This window comes from Lissotriton vulgaris, chromosome 3_1, assembly GCF_964263255.1.
Source record: "Lissotriton vulgaris chromosome 3_1, aLisVul1.2, whole genome shotgun sequence".
Classification (NCBI taxonomy): domain Eukaryota; kingdom Metazoa; phylum Chordata; class Amphibia; order Caudata; family Salamandridae; genus Lissotriton; species Lissotriton vulgaris.
This window is the reverse complement of record NC_141689.1, coordinates 439,088,649-439,108,741: the sequence shown is the minus strand read 5'-3', so window position 1 is coordinate 439,108,741 and position 20,093 is coordinate 439,088,649. Positions and strand designations below refer to the sequence as shown.

The 20,093-nt window shown below is 40.4% G+C and overlaps 1 protein-coding gene across 2 annotated transcripts in view; it reads right to left on the bottom strand.

Annotated features, from left to right (window-relative positions):
* Positions 1–445: 445 nt before the first annotated feature.
* RAB3C (RAB3C, member RAS oncogene family) overlaps positions 446–20,093 on the bottom strand; it is a 455,623-nt gene continuing 435,975 nt past the window's right edge. For both annotated transcript variants that reach the window (XM_086960665.1, XM_086960664.1), the window contains exon 5: positions 446–5,720. In XM_086960665.1, the coding sequence (XP_086816791.1) occupies positions 5,533–5,720 (188 nt within the window). In that variant the 3' untranslated portion in view covers positions 446–5,532. The remainder of the gene's footprint in view (positions 5,721–20,093) is intronic.

The window sequence follows — 20,093 nt, the reverse complement described above, 5'->3', positions numbered from 1 at the left end:
CACCGCATGCTTCCACAGCGGGCAACCTTGTACACCGAGGCGAGAAGGGGTGAGCATGTAGTACACCCAGAAAAGTAACGGTGAGCAAGTAGAGCACCCGGGTGAGGAGTGGTGAGCATGTAGTACACCCAGACGAGGAACAGTGAGCAAGTAGAGCACCCGGGTGAGGAGTGGTGAGCATGTAGTACACCCAGACGAGGAACAGTGAGCAAGTAGAGCACCCGGTGAGGAGTGGTGAGAATGTAGTACACCTGGGCGAGAAGTGGTGACCATGCAGTACACCTGGACAAGAAGGAGAAAGCCTGTAGTACACCTGGGCGAGGAGCGGTGAGCGTGTAGTACACTCCAGCGAAGAGTGGTGAGCATGTAGTACACTCCAGTGAAGAGTGGTGAGCAAGTCGCACACTTGGGCGAAGAGCGGTGAGCATATCGTACATCGTACTGCACTACAATAGTCTGGAAGTACATCTACTTTCAGTTAGATAACCATCGACATCAGCACTGGGACATTTTATGATAGAAGGATGTAAACAAATGTAAATACAGCAAGGTGCATCGATTATATGTAAATAGAAAAAGGGGGTTCCACGAACGAAAAAGAAAGGTGAGTATATCTCAGCAGACCTATGGATGGAGGACAATGTTTAATTAATTAAAGATAAGAGGATAATGAGGAAATGCTTCCACTGTGTGAAAATATGGAGGTGAAAAAACGAACCACACTTCACCAAAGATAAAACAAGGTGCAATCAGTACTGAATTGACAAATCCAAATGTTAGAAAAAGGGGAGGGGCCAAAGTCAGGGCTACTAGAATAATGTGACTCTGCTTGCAGCGTGTTCAGCATAATTATTGATTTGCTGCACTTGCCACATAATATTTCATCTTCTGCATAATTTGCATATTTTGCCAAAGAAATGTTTCTAGTTCAAACGAATCAAGGTTAGTTAAAACGTTATCACATGTTCACGGTGGCAAATCACCTTTCCGTTGCTGGTTGGGGAATTAAGGTGTTAAATTAATATTAATGAAGAGAATTAAACCTTGGTCCAGACAGTGTTAACATGGGTACAAATTACAAAATAGGGAAGCAAGACTGCCACAAAATGTGTTGCATGGCACTGCACAATGTGCGTTTTCTTGCCGCATAATTTAGACAACCATCTGCATAATTTCCTCATCTGCCACATAATTCACTGTCCCTGATCATAGTGTAGGAAGAAATACCAGACTGGAGACTAAGGAAATGCACGATCAATGGACAGAACATGAGACTTCCCTAAATATCGGTGGGTTCAAGGACTTGAACAGCTGACATCAACGAGAAAAGACATAGAATATTATATTATCTGGAACAAAGCGAATGCTACTGAAACAATTAGAAAAACTTAACATATGGTGTACACACACTTTTGTACAATATAAATGTAAGCATGCACATACATCAAATATACTAATAGACATATATATATATATATAGTCATTCAATGCAGAAAGAATGACAGCATGCCTTCTCACTTAACTCTTTACTATAATGCAAAGAAAGCACTCCGATTACAAACATTGCCACAAGACAGTCATAACGTTTCCAGCTGCAGCTTGGAGCACACCACACAAGCAGCCATTCTCAGTGCTGCACCACACTTCCACACATACAGGATACCTGCACATTCTTGCTATCTTCCATACACTCACTAGGTCATCAATATTGCACTTAGTGGCCCAAGGTCCCCCAATTTAGAGGTGTTTGAAGTAGAAAAATATCAATTTTACAGTATATTTCCATGCAACATTTAAGACACTTTGGTTCCACAAACACAACTGAACGGTTACACAACTTTTAACAAACGACTGAAACACACAACCACAGCTGACAACTGCACAAATGTATTTCCCTTAGCGCTAATATTTAGGCATGACAAATGGTAGGTAAGCAAACAAACTATAAACAAATACTACTATTTCAATCTTAAAATATTCTGTTGCCTACAAATGTTATGAGCGTTTGACATAAGCAGCTGGAATCAAATAAATGCATATTTCTGACTGAATCCCAAATTGTCTTGTCCACCAAACACCTTAGCTAGAGCATGGATTCTTCTAGGTGGCAGAGAGACTTGGTTGCTGCTTTCCACCAGATAAGTGGATATATTTGAGAAGATGTTACCTTGTCCTGGTCAGCATCTACCATCAGTAAGAGCTCCAAGCCCAAAATATTCCTGGATAATTATAATTTGCAGTTGACACCTGCCCCAAAAGCCTTAACACCTATATAAGATGACTATATGCAATGCTGGGCAGCATGAGTGTAGATGTGATTCTAATAGTCCACATTTAGGACTTCATCAATACTTCTGAGTAAATTCAAATTCAACCACTAAGAGCAGGTAGCGTCTACATCGGGATTACAAGTCTTGTGTTTTCCAAAGACACATTTTGCCTATAAAAAGCTAGAGGGATGCATTCAAGGAAAATCTTGGAGCAATGAAAATATCTGCCATATTCTGCGTACATGCACACATTTCTATGGTAATTCTTATTTTTGAGGAACATTATAACAGTGTGCATCCAGTAATTGTGGCACAGCTCAGTGTTAGCAGTTCAAGTGCACTAGTACTACAAGAATGTATTGTGCAAATCATACTAAGGCCATCACGAAAGCTGTACCTTTCACCTTATTGCTGCAAAAGATCACTGGGCTACCTAGCTATAGGTGTGTGATGGGTATTTCTGCTGAAAAAGGTGGCTCAACCTGTCCTTGTGTTCATGGTGGGACCGAACCTCTCACATCCTAGGTATTAGTCAAGATTCATGCACTGATTTGCTTTGGAAAAGGCCCAAGATTCTTGAGAGTACCTAGACTAAATAAAGTTTGAGCCTAAACAGAGAGAGTATTGTAGGGGGCCATTTTGAATTATTTATGCACTTGGAAATTACCTTCAGTGTCCAGTGATTACCTGAAAAACCTGACCAGATGCCCAGTTTTGGCATACCGACACCACTGCAACACTTAGCATCGCAAAAAAAGCTAGTTACCAGGAAGCAACAAGTGCAACATCTTACATTTATACCAGCATAGACCCAGACTCTGGAAACCCCCTAATGCAGCCTTGAGAGCGCAGCCATCTTGCCTGCTCTTCAGAAAGAAGCATTACCACTGCCGCATGTCTCTAGGTAGGGAGTGCTATGATCCAGCAATGCTGCAGAGGATGTGTCTTGTGTATTGGACAAACTCAACTCTCCTCTTGTCACACCATTATTTAAGTTTGCATGCATCACTCTCGCTCACTAACCAACTTGAATCTCCCTAGAAGCTCAATCCTTACCCAGTGCACCGACACCACAACAAGGCTGGAATGAGACAGAAAATAGTCCTAGCGCCAACATTCAAGTGTCCCCTCCCCCCCCATTAGTGAATTAGAAAGCTAAAAGAATGGACCACATTGAGGAAGTTTTGAACTTGTGAAGACATGCAGTATGTGTGTTTTGTAAGGTATGGAAGACTGCATGGATTTGAGCTTGCTGCAGGAAATGTTTCTTAATATCGCAGAAATCAACATTATGAAAACAGTCCAACAATCCTAAAAAAAAGGTCCACAACAGACACAAAACAGCGCATACCCTCATCTGTGAGACCAGCCCTTTAGGTACTGCCTGATTATCCTACAGGCCAGTCCGACCCAGCACACAACAACATAACTGCGTGAAACTTGTTCATGCCAAGTTCTCCTGCAAGACCCTACCTACTATATTCATGCATGTAGTCAGAATAAAGCACTTTCCAATGACTGTTGGTTTAAAACGCCCAGAGTAAGTAAGCACTTCTTCAGTGTTTGAAAACTAGAAATGCATGAGAAGGAATGACCATGACTTACTCTGAATGTAGAAGAGTGTAACAATAGAGAGATGAGGAAGGGAGCATAGCAAAAGGGCAGTCTGCGGATGCATGCAGATGTCGAAGAAAGTTGAGTCAGCGCCCTCCACCTCCTTCGTCCCAGTTTATAGCATGATCATTCAGTGACATTATGCTTCGAAACACATAAACGCCTAACGTTTGCACCATTACTACACCACAGACATGGTGTTTCTCTGCTTGCAGATTTTTAAGTAAATTTATAACACAACTCCAATCGTAATAGGCTATTCGGCTTTTGTTGAATATAAGGATAGTATTGGATCTATGGAATCCTGCAATAGGTGAATTTGATGTCTCTAAAGTATTCATATTTCTAAAGAAAATGTTATTCGCTTCCTAAGTCATTTTTGAATGAACTAGGAGCAGTACCTGACAGTGCTCATCCTCAAAATGACATTGGATATCACCACTCGAATGCTGCACAACGTCACATGTGTGAGACCACAAGTGGCAGACTGTCTCATATTAGATGGTTCTGCACAAAGCACAATTCCACTTCCACGGTTCCTGCCCAATAAACGTTTTACATATTATTGCCCGATGAGTTTAAATGTCAATTTATTTGAGTTGGTCCTTCAAGCACCTTTATCTGATATGAGTAAAAAGATTGTTTGCCTGATAACATGGAGTAACTAGACAGCACAATCTTGAAATTATGACGTGTTGAAGCAAATTGTTTTCATTGATATTGAAAATATTTGTTGTATCATCATAATTGTTAAACTGTGTGGCCTTGAAAAGTTTGCGCTGCTCTCCAAAGGTTTTTGCAGAGCCATATACAATGTTTTCCATCGTACATTGCAACTCCCTTTATTTACATCGAAGGAATGCAGGTGACAGCAAATGAAGCAAATGTATCCATCTGAAAGGCATTATCCTGGTACAAGGAAGCACTGTCATTTGTCACTATGAATCAGGGGTCTAAATATCTTATTAATTTCATTTCAGCTACAAGCACAAATTTATGGGGATGAAATAGGTACCAATTAAAACCTTGTGTCATTTTTTTGAAGATATGTTTCATACTTACCAGACAGTAAAGAAAGTAATGACTATCTATTAGTATTGTCACTTCTGATTTCATATTCACAAGAAGTGAAGAAAAAGCCCTTAAGAATAGCATTTGGATGGGAGAACTGTGTACAGTGCAAACAAGTCAACAGACCTCAGCTAATATGTTCAGATCGATTTCCAGTGAGGTGGAAAACAGATGACTTCAAAAAGGTTATTCTACCGTACAATATTAATATCCACATTGAGTCATTATTTTCCAAAACTAATTTAGGAAAGGTCAATCATGTTTTATGGATAGAGGGCACACAATCAGTGCCACTAAGTGATGCAAAAGGTGGAGTAATACAGGCCTTTAAAACACACCACATACATACACAAGACAAATGCTGACAAATGGACAGTCTTTACAAATTTAGGAGCATCTTTTTTTCTTACAGTTTCACAATTTGAACCTCGAACAATTTATGGTCCTTCCAGCCGATGATATAAAATAATTGTATTTCTCTCAATAAATTATTAAACAATATATAAATAACAGTGTGTAGACCATTCATAAATACTCATTGGCAACTGGACGCACTGGTGCAGCCCCAGTGAAACGATTAACAGCCGCAGTTTGGTTGCTGAGGAGGAGGGTTTTCTGTTAGTCTTGTGTTCTGCTTTCCGGTGGCCACGGCGGGATCTGTTTCCAAACTTTCTGACATTTTGTCGCAGATGATATCAACAAGCCGCTCAAAGGTCTGCTTGACATTTATGTTGTCTTTCGCACTGGTCTCAAAAAATTCAAAACCTAGAAAAAAATAACAAAAGAAACATTGGTTGTATTACTTATCTCTATGTCTAAAAAAAACATGTTGGCCTGATTCACAAAGGTAAACACACTTTTGTATAAGTTTATGACTGCTATTCACAAAGATATTTTACGAGTAGTATCTTTAGGACTGCAGCATCTCCGCACATAAAAAGATAGAACTGTCCTATCTTTTTATGTGCGGAGGCTCCACAGTCATTGTATTGTATTGTATTGTATTGTATAGTACTCTTATATAGCGCGACAGCCACCCTACGGGTATCCTGGCGCTTTCGAGAAAAACCTAATCAGTGAGATGGAAACAGCAAATTGAAAGGCTGGATGGTGGGCGCCAGGGTCTCAGACTTTGGCGAATAGCCATGTCTTTAGGCTCTTTCTGAAGCCTATCAAGGAGTCGGCTTGCCTGATGTTCTGGGGCACCTCGTTCCACAGGCGAGACGCTACTGTGCAGAAAGCTCTACCTCCCATCCTGGATCTCTTGAATCCGGTGGTAGTTGCCAGACTTAAACTGGAAGAACGAAGAGACCTAGTACTTGTAAAATACCTTTGTGAATAGCAAATAAATGTAAACTTACACTCCTATCTTTTTGCGGAGACTCCGCAATCGTAGAGGCACAACTCTTAAAATACCTTAGTGAATAGCAAATAATTGTAAACTTACACAAAAGTGTAAGTTACCTTTGTGAGTCAGGCCCACAGCGATTAGGTACTTTATATCCATTTTGCACCTAATTTGCTGAAGTCTAAAGTCTTGATTATTGTAGTGCTGAAGGTGAGTCACTGAGCCTCCCAGGAAATGGCTAATTAAAAGAACGCATTGCTGACACCTTTGGCAAAACCACAAAAACGAAATGATTGTGTCATTTCACACTTTATCGTTAGTGACTAATGATAGAGAGGGATCATTTTACAGTGTGCTCAGTGAAACCTGGTGTCTTGTATGAGGTAAGCGTGGTGTTCCTATAGAGAACGCTAGAGATATAAATAGCAGTAAAACTCTGAACAAGAACTCAAGGTGTTTTTCTAAAACCATTATTTTAAAAAGTTAAGCAATTTATTCAAATATGATTCAGAAGAGCTGCATGAGAAATGTGAAGTGTTAATGAAATAGGAATGCGAAGACCTCCCACCCTTTCTTGAATGGTGGCTCATCATGCTTAGAGGCTCATGAATCAGTGGTGATGGCATGTGTTTGAGAGGAACCCATACGGGATAAACTATTGTCTATGATTACCTTGTATGATAATTGTGAGCATGAAAATACAGGGATTTTATACAAGGAAATGTCCACACAGTATAATTAGCATCATGTAAATCCATACTTCAAATGGAAGCCTAATTTCCGGTTAGCAATACTTCAATGTGTCCTCACTAAGAGCTTTGTGACAGCAGCTCAGTCCATCCTCATCTAAGCGGTCCTACTATTTTTCTGGTTCAGTCTCTTGCACAAACATTCCACATACATCATTCTCAGCCCAAGACAACAATCTACCCATTTGGGTGCAGGTAAAAGAACAAGGGAGACAGGACACAGCATTCCTCATTTTCTATTAGTAAGAACAAGCAATACAGTGTTTCTCAACAGCCATACTAAATAAAATACTGCAAATATTCATGTCCAGTACCACAACAAACTCATAACCACGTGTTCGAAAGAACAAGTCCCACCAACTGTTAAGTTGTATGGACATAGAGGCAGCTGCTTGCAGGGCAACAGCAAGGAACATGCAGCCCCCCGAGACAAAAACATCACTCATCTAACAGAACAACAAGTACAACAGAAACCGCAATATCCACCAGGAACACACAGAAAGAGTATTTGAAACAACATAAAATAAAATCCAATGCGGCTCAATTTATTAAGCTATTTTACAGTCTTTTGTGAGCCACCTAAAATCCACACGCTATAAGTTATAATTTAAATAGGTAAGACGGCTTATCTAAAATCCCATTATTGTACGTAAACATAAACACATCATTTTCTTAAAATATAAAACGAATAAAAGACACTCTTTACAGCCACTTCCAAGTGATCAGCCATGCTGACCAAATGTATAATGCAACGAGAAGGTAGACTAAAGCGGAGTTTGTCCTATAACAAAAAGCAATGGCTTAATTATAAAATAAAATCCATGCACTTGTAAATAAATGCAGCATTTTCCCTTCTAAGATCAATTGTTTTGTGCAAAACAACATAAAATGCCTGGTTAACTTCCAGGTAATCTTCATTCCTCCAAATCCTTCTTCCTTGTTCCAGCACTTACTTAAATGAGTGTAAGAATGTCTTCTACCCTTATGTCACAATGTCCTCAAGCTTTCTTTTGGGTTTATTAGTGCCCGACGAACATCTTCTTATAAGGTGTTCCACTTCCATATGTCCTTCGTGATGTTACCAAGCACTTCCATCAGATGGCTGATGAAGGTTATATAGTGGGTTAAGAGACTCGTATGTTCTGGGGCAAGGAAGGAATAATTGGGGTAATGAAGATTGCCATTAAGTAATCCGAGCATTATTGTCTTTTCTCCTTTCTTGTCTCATTCATTGCTTAAATGATGAATTCTAAAGTGGTTTGCCTAAATCAGAGCCTGATAGACGACTATAATGTAGTGTAAAAAAGAATGCACCATGCCAGGAGAGCAGCATCCAAATTCAATGTATTTCTACACACATCAAGTGAAATAAGAAAAAGAATAACAAGTGCAAAATACATCCAATACAGAAAAATAAGAAACCAACAGCATGTAAACTGACATTCTTTACACAAGGATCTCTGAAGCAAAAGACAACGCAGATCCTTGAGCACCATTTAGTCTATAAAGTGAAGTAAATGTAAGTGCAATGACCTAGTTTTGCAAATGCTAACAATTGCTACCCCAGCCCATTCTTACCAAGGGGCTGCCATTCTCTTGTAGGAATGAGACTAGACTCTGCCTGGAAGGTGTTTACCTTAATATGCTAGGGAACACCGCGAGTTTATCAACCTACTTAAGGAGGAGTACTTAAAGTGGAGGTGTTTTGGCACCTCATTTAGCAGGGACAACATTTATAAACAGACATTCAGATATTCTAAACCAGCTGCCTTTTTGGATAAACTTGTAGTGCTCTTTACTAAATCTAAAAGATGGATCAATGCATCATCATCTGAGGAGGAGGTTACATTCAAGGAAGGAAGAACTATTTACTTGTTCCTAAGGAAGGTTGTGTTTACCTTAGAAGGAAAATCTGGACTTATAAAAATACCAATCTGATCATCAAAAACCTTTATTTATGGATGGCTACAGACAAGAGAGCGTAACACCCCCAATCTTCGTGGGGTAGTTATGGGCATCAAAGGAACAACTTAAAAATAATACATTCCTCAGAGAGCTCCTCTAAGGGTTCAAAAGATGACCTCTGTAGGAAAAGTAAAACTAAAGGCAAATCCTAAGAGGGATAAGGGCTCTTATATTGGTACGTAGGGCCTGATTTAGATATTTGAGGACAGGTTACTACGTCACAACGGTGACGGATATCCTTTCACCTAAACATAAATCGCATTATATCCTACGGGACTTATATTTCGGTGGATGGGATATCTGTCTTCGTTGTGCTGGAGTAACCCGTCCGCCGAGATCTAAATCAGTCCCTTAGCCTCAATAAATCAAACCCTTTGAACAACTTAGAAACACAGGCTTCACTCCTTGGAGATCTAAACACTTTAATTGAAAGCCATTGGAATTTGCGAGGGCATAAAAGACACACTTTTGTAAAAATCATCAGGGAAAAACTGAAGAATATCTTATAATGTCATTAGTAGACATAGATCCTTAGACCTGCACCAAATATTTAGAAGAAATCCAATAATGACTATACATGATATTTATGGAACTTCTTCTGGAGGCCTGCAAAAATCTTTATTCAGGAAACACCTCCAAACCATCAGCCTTTTGCCAACTAGGGGAAGAGAAGGCTGAATCAAAGGGAATAGAGACAATGGAACATCCATTTCTGATCTACAGCTAAGTTTTGAAGTAGAGGAAACGGAGTCCTTCTTGTCTGATAAGACAACACTACAAATTACCTCTGCCATCACTTTCTTCTGTAGCTTTGATAACACCATCAGCACCAAGAGAGCAGGAATGAAGGCATAATGAAGGCACTTTGGTCATTGACTGGTTAGGGCATTTACTTCTGTTGCTAGCTGGTCCTTAAATCTTGAGAAGCACTTTGGCGTTTGGGAGTTTAGATGTGTTGTGAAACACCCAACATCTGGGGAATCATCTGAAAAAACAAAATGTTACAAACAAAATTCTGGGAATAGGGAGAGATTTGGCTCAGACGATATGCTTGAGAACAAACCATTCACTGGATGTGAACTGCTCTGAGAGAAAAAAAAATTAAGCTCGCCTCAAGTACAAATCTTGTGAGTTAAGTGATTCAGGGCTCGAGACCCTGCGCCAAACTGGTGATTTGAGTATGTTTCTGCTACCGTATTGTCTCTGTGAATCATTAAAGCCTTCCCTCTGAGCTGATGTGAAAAATGACATCGCTTTTCAGATTGCCATTAGCTCTTTCCATTTGGAGGGTCTCTTTTTCTCCAGTCATGTCCAAAGTTCTTATGCTGGCTGCTGTCCCCCCAGCTTTGACTGATGGCATCTGTGGTCAAAGTCTTTGAATTTCAATATGAGACCTTTCTTTCCCTGGCCAAAGTTTGAGATTATCATCCATCAAGCTAACTAGTTTCGAATAGCATGAGCTGCTGGAATAAGGACCTGATACTTTCTCTCCGACAGGAGTCAAATGATGTGTTGTACTACATGTCCCAGGTGAAGGTGAGCCCAAGGAATGCTGAAAAATGTTTCAGCCTGAAAAGAAAAAGACATAGAACAACTAAAACAAATATCCTTTTCTTTATGTATAATGGAACTCAAGAACATGAGAAGGAACAACATGATACCCATTACCATGTCTCTCTAATTCAAAGCCAGTCTCTTGCTGAGGCTTCTGTTTTCAACAACATACTTAACACATGACTTCTCACTTCCTGGAATCTGGAAGGAATACTTTTCCCTAGCCTGTTTTGTTCTATACCACTGTGCACTCTAGGCTCTGAGACTGAAGCAATTGAGACTTTGTCCAATTGATCAGAAACCCAATCCTTAGATGGGTGACCGCACTAGTGTCTTTCCAGGTCTGTTCCTGAGGTGAAAAGTGAATCAAAAGGATGTCCAAATGAGTGTATATTCTCATTCTCCTATTTTGATAAGGACCCATTATAGGAGCCAGACCTTTAGTGAAGACTTTGGAAGCAGCCTTTAGTTCGCAGGGCAGCACCCTGAACTACCAATGTTGTTTCCACACAGCAAACCTGAGACACCTTTGGTGGGTAAAGAGCATTTAGGATGTGGTGTTTTTTTTGGTCCTTTTTTTCAGAGTTCTATATAGCGCGAACTAGACCCAAAGGTATCAGAGCGCTTTGCATGAGCACCAGTTCCGTTAGAGAAGGACACATTCATTTTGTTAGACACAGGGAGATTAAGAGATTTGCCCCGCATCACAGGATGTTGTGCATCCCTGCAGACACTCACATCCGGTTTCCCAGCTTCGTGATAGGCCACCCTTGCCATTAGACCACCTCTTTGTAGGTAAGCATAATGTAGATCGATCGTTGTTAGAAATTCCCCTTCGGAAATCAGGGGAATAGCCTGTGGCAGAGGGTTCATTTTGAAATGAACTGTTGGAATGAACCTGTTGAGGAATCTTACATTGATTCTCCATCTGAGCTCCCCCGGTGGTTTATGCAATGAAAACTCTATTGTGTAACAACTAACCCTCTTTCTTCAGAAGACACTGGGAGAATGGCTTTCTTTTTTATGAGCACCCTACACTTTCTTGGAGTGATTTTTTCCTTATTCTGATCTTCGGTCAAGGACTGTGTATGAAATGAGGTTCTTGAAAAACAGGAGAGACATTTATGACATGGCCGAGAATTATTATAGGACTCACTGGTCTGAAACACATGTTTTCCATTCCTTCTAAAAACGGACCAGACAACCCACAGCCACACCTAAGCCTTCTGTTATTCTTGGATCACTGTTTTCGGTTTTCTTTGTCTCCTGAAGACTGGTGAGAGAAACCATTTGTCTGAGAATCTTTTGGGTGAAAATGGAATTAATTGAGGGAAAATCATATCTTTGTCATCTGTTCAGGTCAAATTTCCTTTTATTTTCATATGAACATCTTTGTCTAAGATGGAAAGGTCGGGTGTGTTTTGGGGCTTTAAAGGATTTACAGGGACATTCTCTTAGTCCTTTCCAAACAGCCTGTTGCCACAAAGGGGCATCCTCAATCGTCAATATTTTTTAGCAGCTTCAACTTTCCAAGCCCCACCTGATCTCATTGCATTAGCTCTTGTTATCAAATGCCACACCCAATAGACATTTTGCCTGAATTTCCACGTCTGAAAACAACTGAGAAGATTCTTTCCCCTTGTAAATTCTTGATGATAAACTCTGAAAGTCTTTGACCAGAGACTGGGAAGCATTAACAGCATATCACATACATCAGATCTAATTAATAGGCTGAAACCAGCATGTCCTCCATTTAAGGCATCCCGTATTCTTGAAATGGTTCCTGTCGCAAACACTTTAATTCACATTATAATTTAAAAAAGTAGCAGAGGCTATTCAGAGTGTATTGTTCAAAAACCTGCTTAATAACCTATACCGCATATCACGGAGTATCTTACTTATTCTTGCATCTATTCAATATGCTCAGTACAAAAACAAGTACAATATTAAAGTGGATTAAAATATTTTCATGTGGACTGAAGATGTAGCACAGCCAGATGTTCCTTTAATCCGTACTCCAAGGTAGAACAGTGCTATTGGTTGTCTGTGTTTTAATGACATCCACAAAGGATGGATAATAGTAACGTGCATACTTCCAATCAAAGATTCTGCACAGGTCTCTATAAAACATGACACTTTGCTGGAAAAGATGTGTTTTGGCTCAGTTTAAATTGCATGTTTTTATTTAGCAGGTTTTATTTAAATGGAACACATAGGCAAGCTAGAGATGAACAAGAAGCTTACAATAATTAGTTCTATTAGTAAAAACGTATACATTAATTTGGGACAAAGAACAGTTCTTGCTCTAGCTCCTAGATCATTTCTGTTTCATTCTACAGGAGTGGAAGCATCATTGACCTTTTACCAAAATGAACCTAGTTACATTAAAAATGAAATGCTCTACAGACTACTTCTAGTTTGAGGATTTATTTTTCATTCTCAGTACACAGTACTTCAACGGGCAGTAGATTCGCCCCACGGGTGTTCTGTCTATATGTTCATGAATACTACATATGGAAAATATAAGCGTCCTGGAGTATTATATTGAAAATGCTTTCATTATCTGGAAAGCGATGAACACCTTGCCCATAAATTCCCCAACAATCTTATTGATAGAAATGAGCTCTTGAGTTTTCCATTAACGATCAGCCCCAGAAAACCCTTCTTTGTAGATATGAAGATCTCTGCTCAGTAGCAAACCTTGAAATGCGAGGTCGATTATAAAACTACGGACAGGAATAATTTACTATGCTCAATAGTTTTTACCCTAGAACCCTCAGGGAGAATTCACCCTTAGGTTAAAGAGGAACTATACTGAAAACAAGGATTTCAAAAGACATGCAGAGAAGCTCGCCAAGAACCTCCTGGATAAAGAGTATCCAGTTTGTATCATTCCCCAAGCAAAGAAATGAGCCTCAAATAACCCTCAGGAACAACTTTTGCAAGCTTTTAAGAAAAAGGACACTGATATAATGTGTCACCACTTATAGCCCTGACTCCAACTCTGTCAAGATCAATAATAAACACTGGAGGAAAATCATATCAAGGACACTCACCTTTAGGAACCCAATGATTTTGCTGAAAAAGGGAGATCTCTACAGGACAGCATCATCAATCCACGACTGAAATCAACAAAGGCAGACCACATAGAACACCCCCTATGGAACCTCCCCCTTGTCCAGGACCATTTCCCATGTAATAAATGTAACATCTCCTCGCTTACGAGGAAAGGTAAAGAACTGTATCCAGCTTTTAAAGACGAAAATGGTGCTATGAAATCACACCAATTGCAACTCAAACAATGTAATTTGTGTCATTCAATTTCCATGCTAACTTAAGTACATTAGCATGTCGCACAATAGTTGAGAGCATGCAATAATAAACATAGGAGTATTATAAGACGTTAAAGGATTATCACAAAATTCACCAGATGCTTTGCTGACTTCAACCGTACCGAAAGCACACTGGAATGGTTTTTAAATGAAAAACTACCAGCACATAGAATGATATGAGCTTAAAATTGCTCCAACATGAATAGCGCTGGATATAGCAACTAAACATATATCACCAGGGCCTTAATGATGACATATCCTAGTCTCAGTTACAGCAATAAATAATGGATTGACACCTCATTGGTAAATATGGTTCCAAAACTATGACATGTGGATTATGCTATTGGTGTTTCTGACATTATTCTATATATGATTTTTGAAGAACTGTAATAGCATGTGATTGCAGTGTATTTTTTATTTTTCAACCTAAACAATTACCACCCCTATTTTCACTCTTACTGAATTTGGAGATAAATACAAATACAGTCCATACTCAATAAAAAAACTAGCAATGGCTACTTGACAATACAACATGTTTGGGGTACCTACTAATATGAAATATGGATACCGTTTTACAACTTACCAGTATCACGTCACAGTTGACAAAAGGTGCAATAAACAAAAAAATGATAGTAACAATTACTAAATCTGGGGTAATAGACTAATGCAACACAGAAATGGTGAAACCCGCCCACAGCACAAGCTCCCATTGAAAAATAGGAGTTTGTGGAAATCCCTGCACCATGTGGCAGCCACCTCACAACTGTAGGCCTTGGAGGGATGGGGGGCCTCCTAGGGGCCCCCAAAGTCGCTTTCTGATAGTCTTTCCAAGTTGGAAAATCCAACATGGAAAGGTTGCCGGAGACCAAAATCATAATGCCATCCTGAAGGGATTATGGATGGTTTCCAACTAGCCGACGGGCTCCTTGAGCCCGTCAGAACCCAGTCAGATTGACCGGCCAGTTTACACTCCGATCACCGACATTGAAATTCGGCAGTCAGACTGTAAACTTATGATGTCAGTCGGTAAACCTCTGATGAGCGGTCCGAGGCTTACCAACCGACATAATGAGTTAGTTTGTGTGGGTTTTATGTTAATCGGTGTATTGGTTCCTTAAGTGTGATCGGTTCCCATTTGTTCAATTAATGTACACGGAATTTTTGCAGCAATTTTGCGGGATTTTATTTTACTGGCATACATCAGTTATTCATATTTATGAGGTCTGATTTATTTTAAAACCCATGGTATCTATTCCTAATGCCAGTCAAATGCTCCTTAAAAACACCTTCAGCTTGGGTAAAAGCTCTTTGCGGGGTGAAATTGCCAATTGTCTTCTGTAACATGAGGGCTGAAGTCATCGTGAGAAGAGGACTGTGCGGGCCCCTGCCGAGTTCACATCTGAAGAGAAGGATAATAGTTTTCCATGCTACATGGTTCACAGAATTTGACTCCCGTGCTTGTCTCGTCTTTTGATCAATAGAAGACCGCCTGCCCCCACCCACATATGCTGTGCATATTTCTTTACCTTTTCTCACTTGCACTCATGGGTGAAATCATGCAATATGTAGCACAATATAGTAGCACTATATAAACCCTAAATAAATAACCTAAACCCTATCCTACAAGCATGATTCACCTTCACTGCTTTAGCTTGCAGGCCCTAAATGTAGAATAGCCTTGAGCCAAGAGTGCAGACAACAAAAACATTAGGCAAAAACGGAATCAAAGTGAGAGCAAACATCATCAAAATAACCCATAAGTCCTAAAGTGGGAATATTTCCAAACCATTGTGCCTGAGAGTCCAATTTATAACAGATCGTTATGCCATAACAATTTATAGGCACCCATTAATGATGCAGAGGATTTTGGTTTACGCTGAAGCAGAGTGGATGGCTTTCCTCCAGGATGAGAACATGCAGTGCTAAGGACTACATTAGTCTTAGATCCCTGCTGACAAACACCGTGTTAAACTCCTTCCTTGAGTACCTTTTGGAGTCTCACCGTGGTCAGAAATGAATGGAATTTGAAGTCAGCAGGCACTGGTTGAGGCTTAAAAGAAATCACTGTGCTTGATGATGGGGGTGAAAGCACAAATAAAACAAAAAAACAATGGGCACAAAGTTTGTCATCTGACCACAGGCTTCTGCCTGCCATCGCGCTCTAACTCCATATGCCTAGAATAAATGAAAACTATTAACTTTTGACACGAGAAAAAAAATACCAATCTAGAAGATGAAATGCACAGCGTGAAACCAGAAAACCTGAGGTGAATTGGGGCTACCCAGCTATACCAAATTGTGTGATCCTGCCTAGATACTTTATTTCACGAAGCCTCCTTTTTCTTATCACACATGAGAGCACCTCATAACACGTGAGTTCCGTATATGCACTGTACACAAACCTCTAGTATTGAGCAGGCTCTAATGTTAATCTATCTATATAATAAGAATCTGGGACAAATAGGGTACACATGACAACTGGTTTGATTCTTAGTTCATTGCTGGCATTATCTGCAGGGTGCAGAGATAGCAATGTTTCTAAGTTAATGTTTAAAAACTATCACTTCTAATAAATACTTCTCAATGCAGCAATATCATTTTAGACATTAAGGTGAAATGCTTCCTTCTGCTCCTTAAAAATAAAAAATAAATCAATTTTGAACAGATGTTATCATATGTTCTTTATATCATGATTGTTGCTTGCTTTTCAAGCCAATTATTTTCACGGCTTGGCTCGTGCATATGCTCTTAGCACCAAGCCAGACACTTGGCTTGGCTCTCCCTTTTAATTTGCTGACTCACCCATGGCGTCAAGGCCAGACTGGGAACCCAATGCAGCAATGGCATTTTTGTTGGACCAACCGCCCCTCTTTTCCATTGGGAAGCATCAGCGTTGATGGTAAACGCTGGCTTCCCATTGGAAAAGAAGGTTTTTGGGTGGAACCCTGTCTGCTTTTCATACTGCCCTGCCGGACAAGGTAGCCTGCTTTGTGGCTGGCGTAAAAGACTATTCTTATCTGTTTGTTTATTAAACAAGCAGATAAGAACATTCTTCACGTCAGCTGTGAAGCAGACACCGAGCACAGAGGCGCAGGGGGGCAAGGGGAAGACTGGGGGATCCCGGCAGACTCTGTGTTTTGTACAGGCAGCCTCTTCTCGTTTAAGCCCCCCACCCTCATCGGAACACACCTCCACTCAGGGAGCCTCTCCTCGCCACCACCCCCTCCCAGCTCGAGAGCACACCTTGTTTCAGATGCATGCGCATGGAATACAAGGACGGGCAATAAAGGGGCTTACAAGCAGTTAAAACCACACGAGAAAAAAATTCAAGAGCAACGACTTCTGTATGTCCTCGACATATATTAATATCGGAAAATTATATGAATTTCGAAAAAAAACATTAAAGGGTAAAAGGTGAACACCAACTGGTAGATTCACGAACACGCAAAAAAAGGTTTAAGGACATTTTGGTGTTGTTGAGACTCTGATATAAATGATTCCACAATATGTGGAATGCCGTGTTTTAAACCAAGTGTAAATCTTGAAAGACGTATGCATGTTTGTGGATATAGTTTGCAGGCAGAACAGTTGTTCCGAGACAGAATGTACGACTTAGGGGCACCATCTGTTTCCAAAGTCCTTTGTATTACCCAATAAAAAAATCCCGCCCCTTGCCATAAATACACTTTGCACACACGTGCGCACAACATGCCCAAGATCACAGGGCGTGCAAAGTGAAGCTGGGACATACAATCTGCCTTGTACGTATTTAGCACCCGGCCCTTTCGCCGTCTTGTGATACGCTGTGGACGAGCCTTATTTTGCCACTGAGCCCCCTGGGCTCCTCTTCCTGGGGGATGGGGGAGAGGATGCGAGCGCCCTGCACCGACTCTCGGCACTGCCTTCCATCCTCCAGAGCATCGAGGACCTCGGATGCCAGGATCGGGAGCGGACCCTTAGGCTTTTCCCCGCAAGCGGATGCCTGGCGCTTGTGGATGCCTCACGCTTGTGGTTGCCTGATGCTTGTGGGTGCCTGATGCTTGAGGATGCCTGATGCCTGATGCTTGTGGATGCCTGACGCTTGTGGATGCCTGACACTAGTGGATGTGTAACGCTAGTGGATGTCTGTCGCTTGTGGATGCCTGATGCTTGTGGATGTCTGATGTTCGTGGATTGAAATGACAATGCCTTTTATTTATGTTTCGGTTTGTACAACATAAATTAAAGGCATTGTCATTTACAATACCATTTACAATACCAAAACTTGCAGTTGCGAGACCTATTGCATTGCAAATGCTTGTTTTCTCTACATTCTTGGGTCAGTTCTCATCTAACAGCACAGAGGAGGCGAAGGGAACGCGGGGGAAGGCCTGTCAGCCAGAATACAGCTGCATGAGTTACCGTCCTCCGGCAAACAAATAATTATTTCAGAGTAGGAAGGAGAACGCCAGACGGTTTTCATGCCTGTTCCATGGCCCTCTCATGTCCTTTTGTCGGCTGCACAGGTTTGCTGCCTGTCTAGCGGAACAAATGTGCCCCTTAGGTCGGTTGCTCTTAAGATGGATGAGTTCCCTTTTGGTTGTTGTACTGGGCAGCAGGCACCAGCTCCCTAGGGCTTGCTGTAAGCAAAACCAATGACCGACAGAGCTTCAGAGAAGAAACAAGGAAGTAAACAGGGAAAACACTCAGGCTGTTTATTTGAATGCGGCGTTTGTATTCGAATATCCGCCCACTGTGTACTTCTGCAAATTTCATCATTAAAAGAGCAATTTGTGAAATCGCTATATACTGGGGGGTCTGGTTAGATGTATTTTAAATGTTCTGACCATTTGTAGGTCAGTTACACTGGCTGTACCCAGTCCAACCGTTGGTGTACACAGTGTCATGCTTCCCGTTTGTCTAAATATCTGTCTCTATATATCATATTTTCACCACAGAGTGCCCTACTCATGCCCATGAAGCAGTTCTAAACCCAGATGAGGGTAAATTGTGTGTCTGAGAGACTGTTCAAGTCGTTTCTTCGTGCATGCCATGGTCTACTGTGAGGTGCAGTGAGTACCCTGCAAAGCACCCTGGGAATTCACTCTGTGTTTGCTTTTGAGCGTGATAGTGGTGCAGAACAATTCTATATACCACAACCTGACAATCCTGTTGTATCTTGAATCATAGGTATATCACTACCCGCTAATAATGAAGGTATGAAGCCACGTGGCGTTACGATTACGAGTGTATGCCGGTGCATGCCCTCATGGTAGGGATCTACCCAGATTGGAGGAAGGGTACTGCGCTCAACCATATGGGCACTAGGTATGTCCAAATCATGTTGGCATTAGACTGTGGATGTATTAAACATTAATTTCAAAGACATCCCACACAATTTCATTTTTAACCGTACCCTAGGTACCCACCTGTTAAAGAACTATCATTTGGCTCTACCCAAGGTGTTTTTTGTATATCTGGATCCCTGCAATTATCAAGTTCATTTTTATGCTGAACCCCCTCAAATGGTTAAGTCCATCCTGGTGGTCTCTACCTACAAGAATAGGAGAAGGAAACCAATGATGAAGCGTGGCCTTATCTATCATCTTTTGAAACCTATGCTTTAAAATAAAAGCAATTTGTTTGACTGTATTTTGCATCTTGTTTGATGTCTGTCCAAGATTCCTACTGAACTGTCTATTTAGCACGTACTTTAGATCATGTTCCGCAATAGTTTGGAATATAGCATAAATATCATTAAAAATCACACAAATTGTTTTATATGGGGCGTTATTTCTAGAATACTATGCTAATTTTAGGCCATTTTTGCCCAAAACAAATAGTGAATTTTACAAAAAACTAAAAAATGAAATACAAATCATTTTAAAATTATTGTTATACCACATTTTCTCTATTGGCTAAATTATAAACCATGGACTCTTGATGAAGCAATACAAATCTTTGATTATTTCTGTTGTGATTGGATAACCATGCCATAAATGTATCAGTGAGATCCCGGAAACCTATCTTTAGTGTTATTCAATTATTTAGCCAAAATATACTTTTGTTAGATGCTTATTTTATTTTTAGTATAAAAATTAATCTTGACTTCAGACATATAATTTAGCTCATGAAGGTTAATTTCTAATTATTTGTCACATATTTAAATTTGTAACTTTAGGCTGGTTATTAAATGTGTCCATCGGCTCTC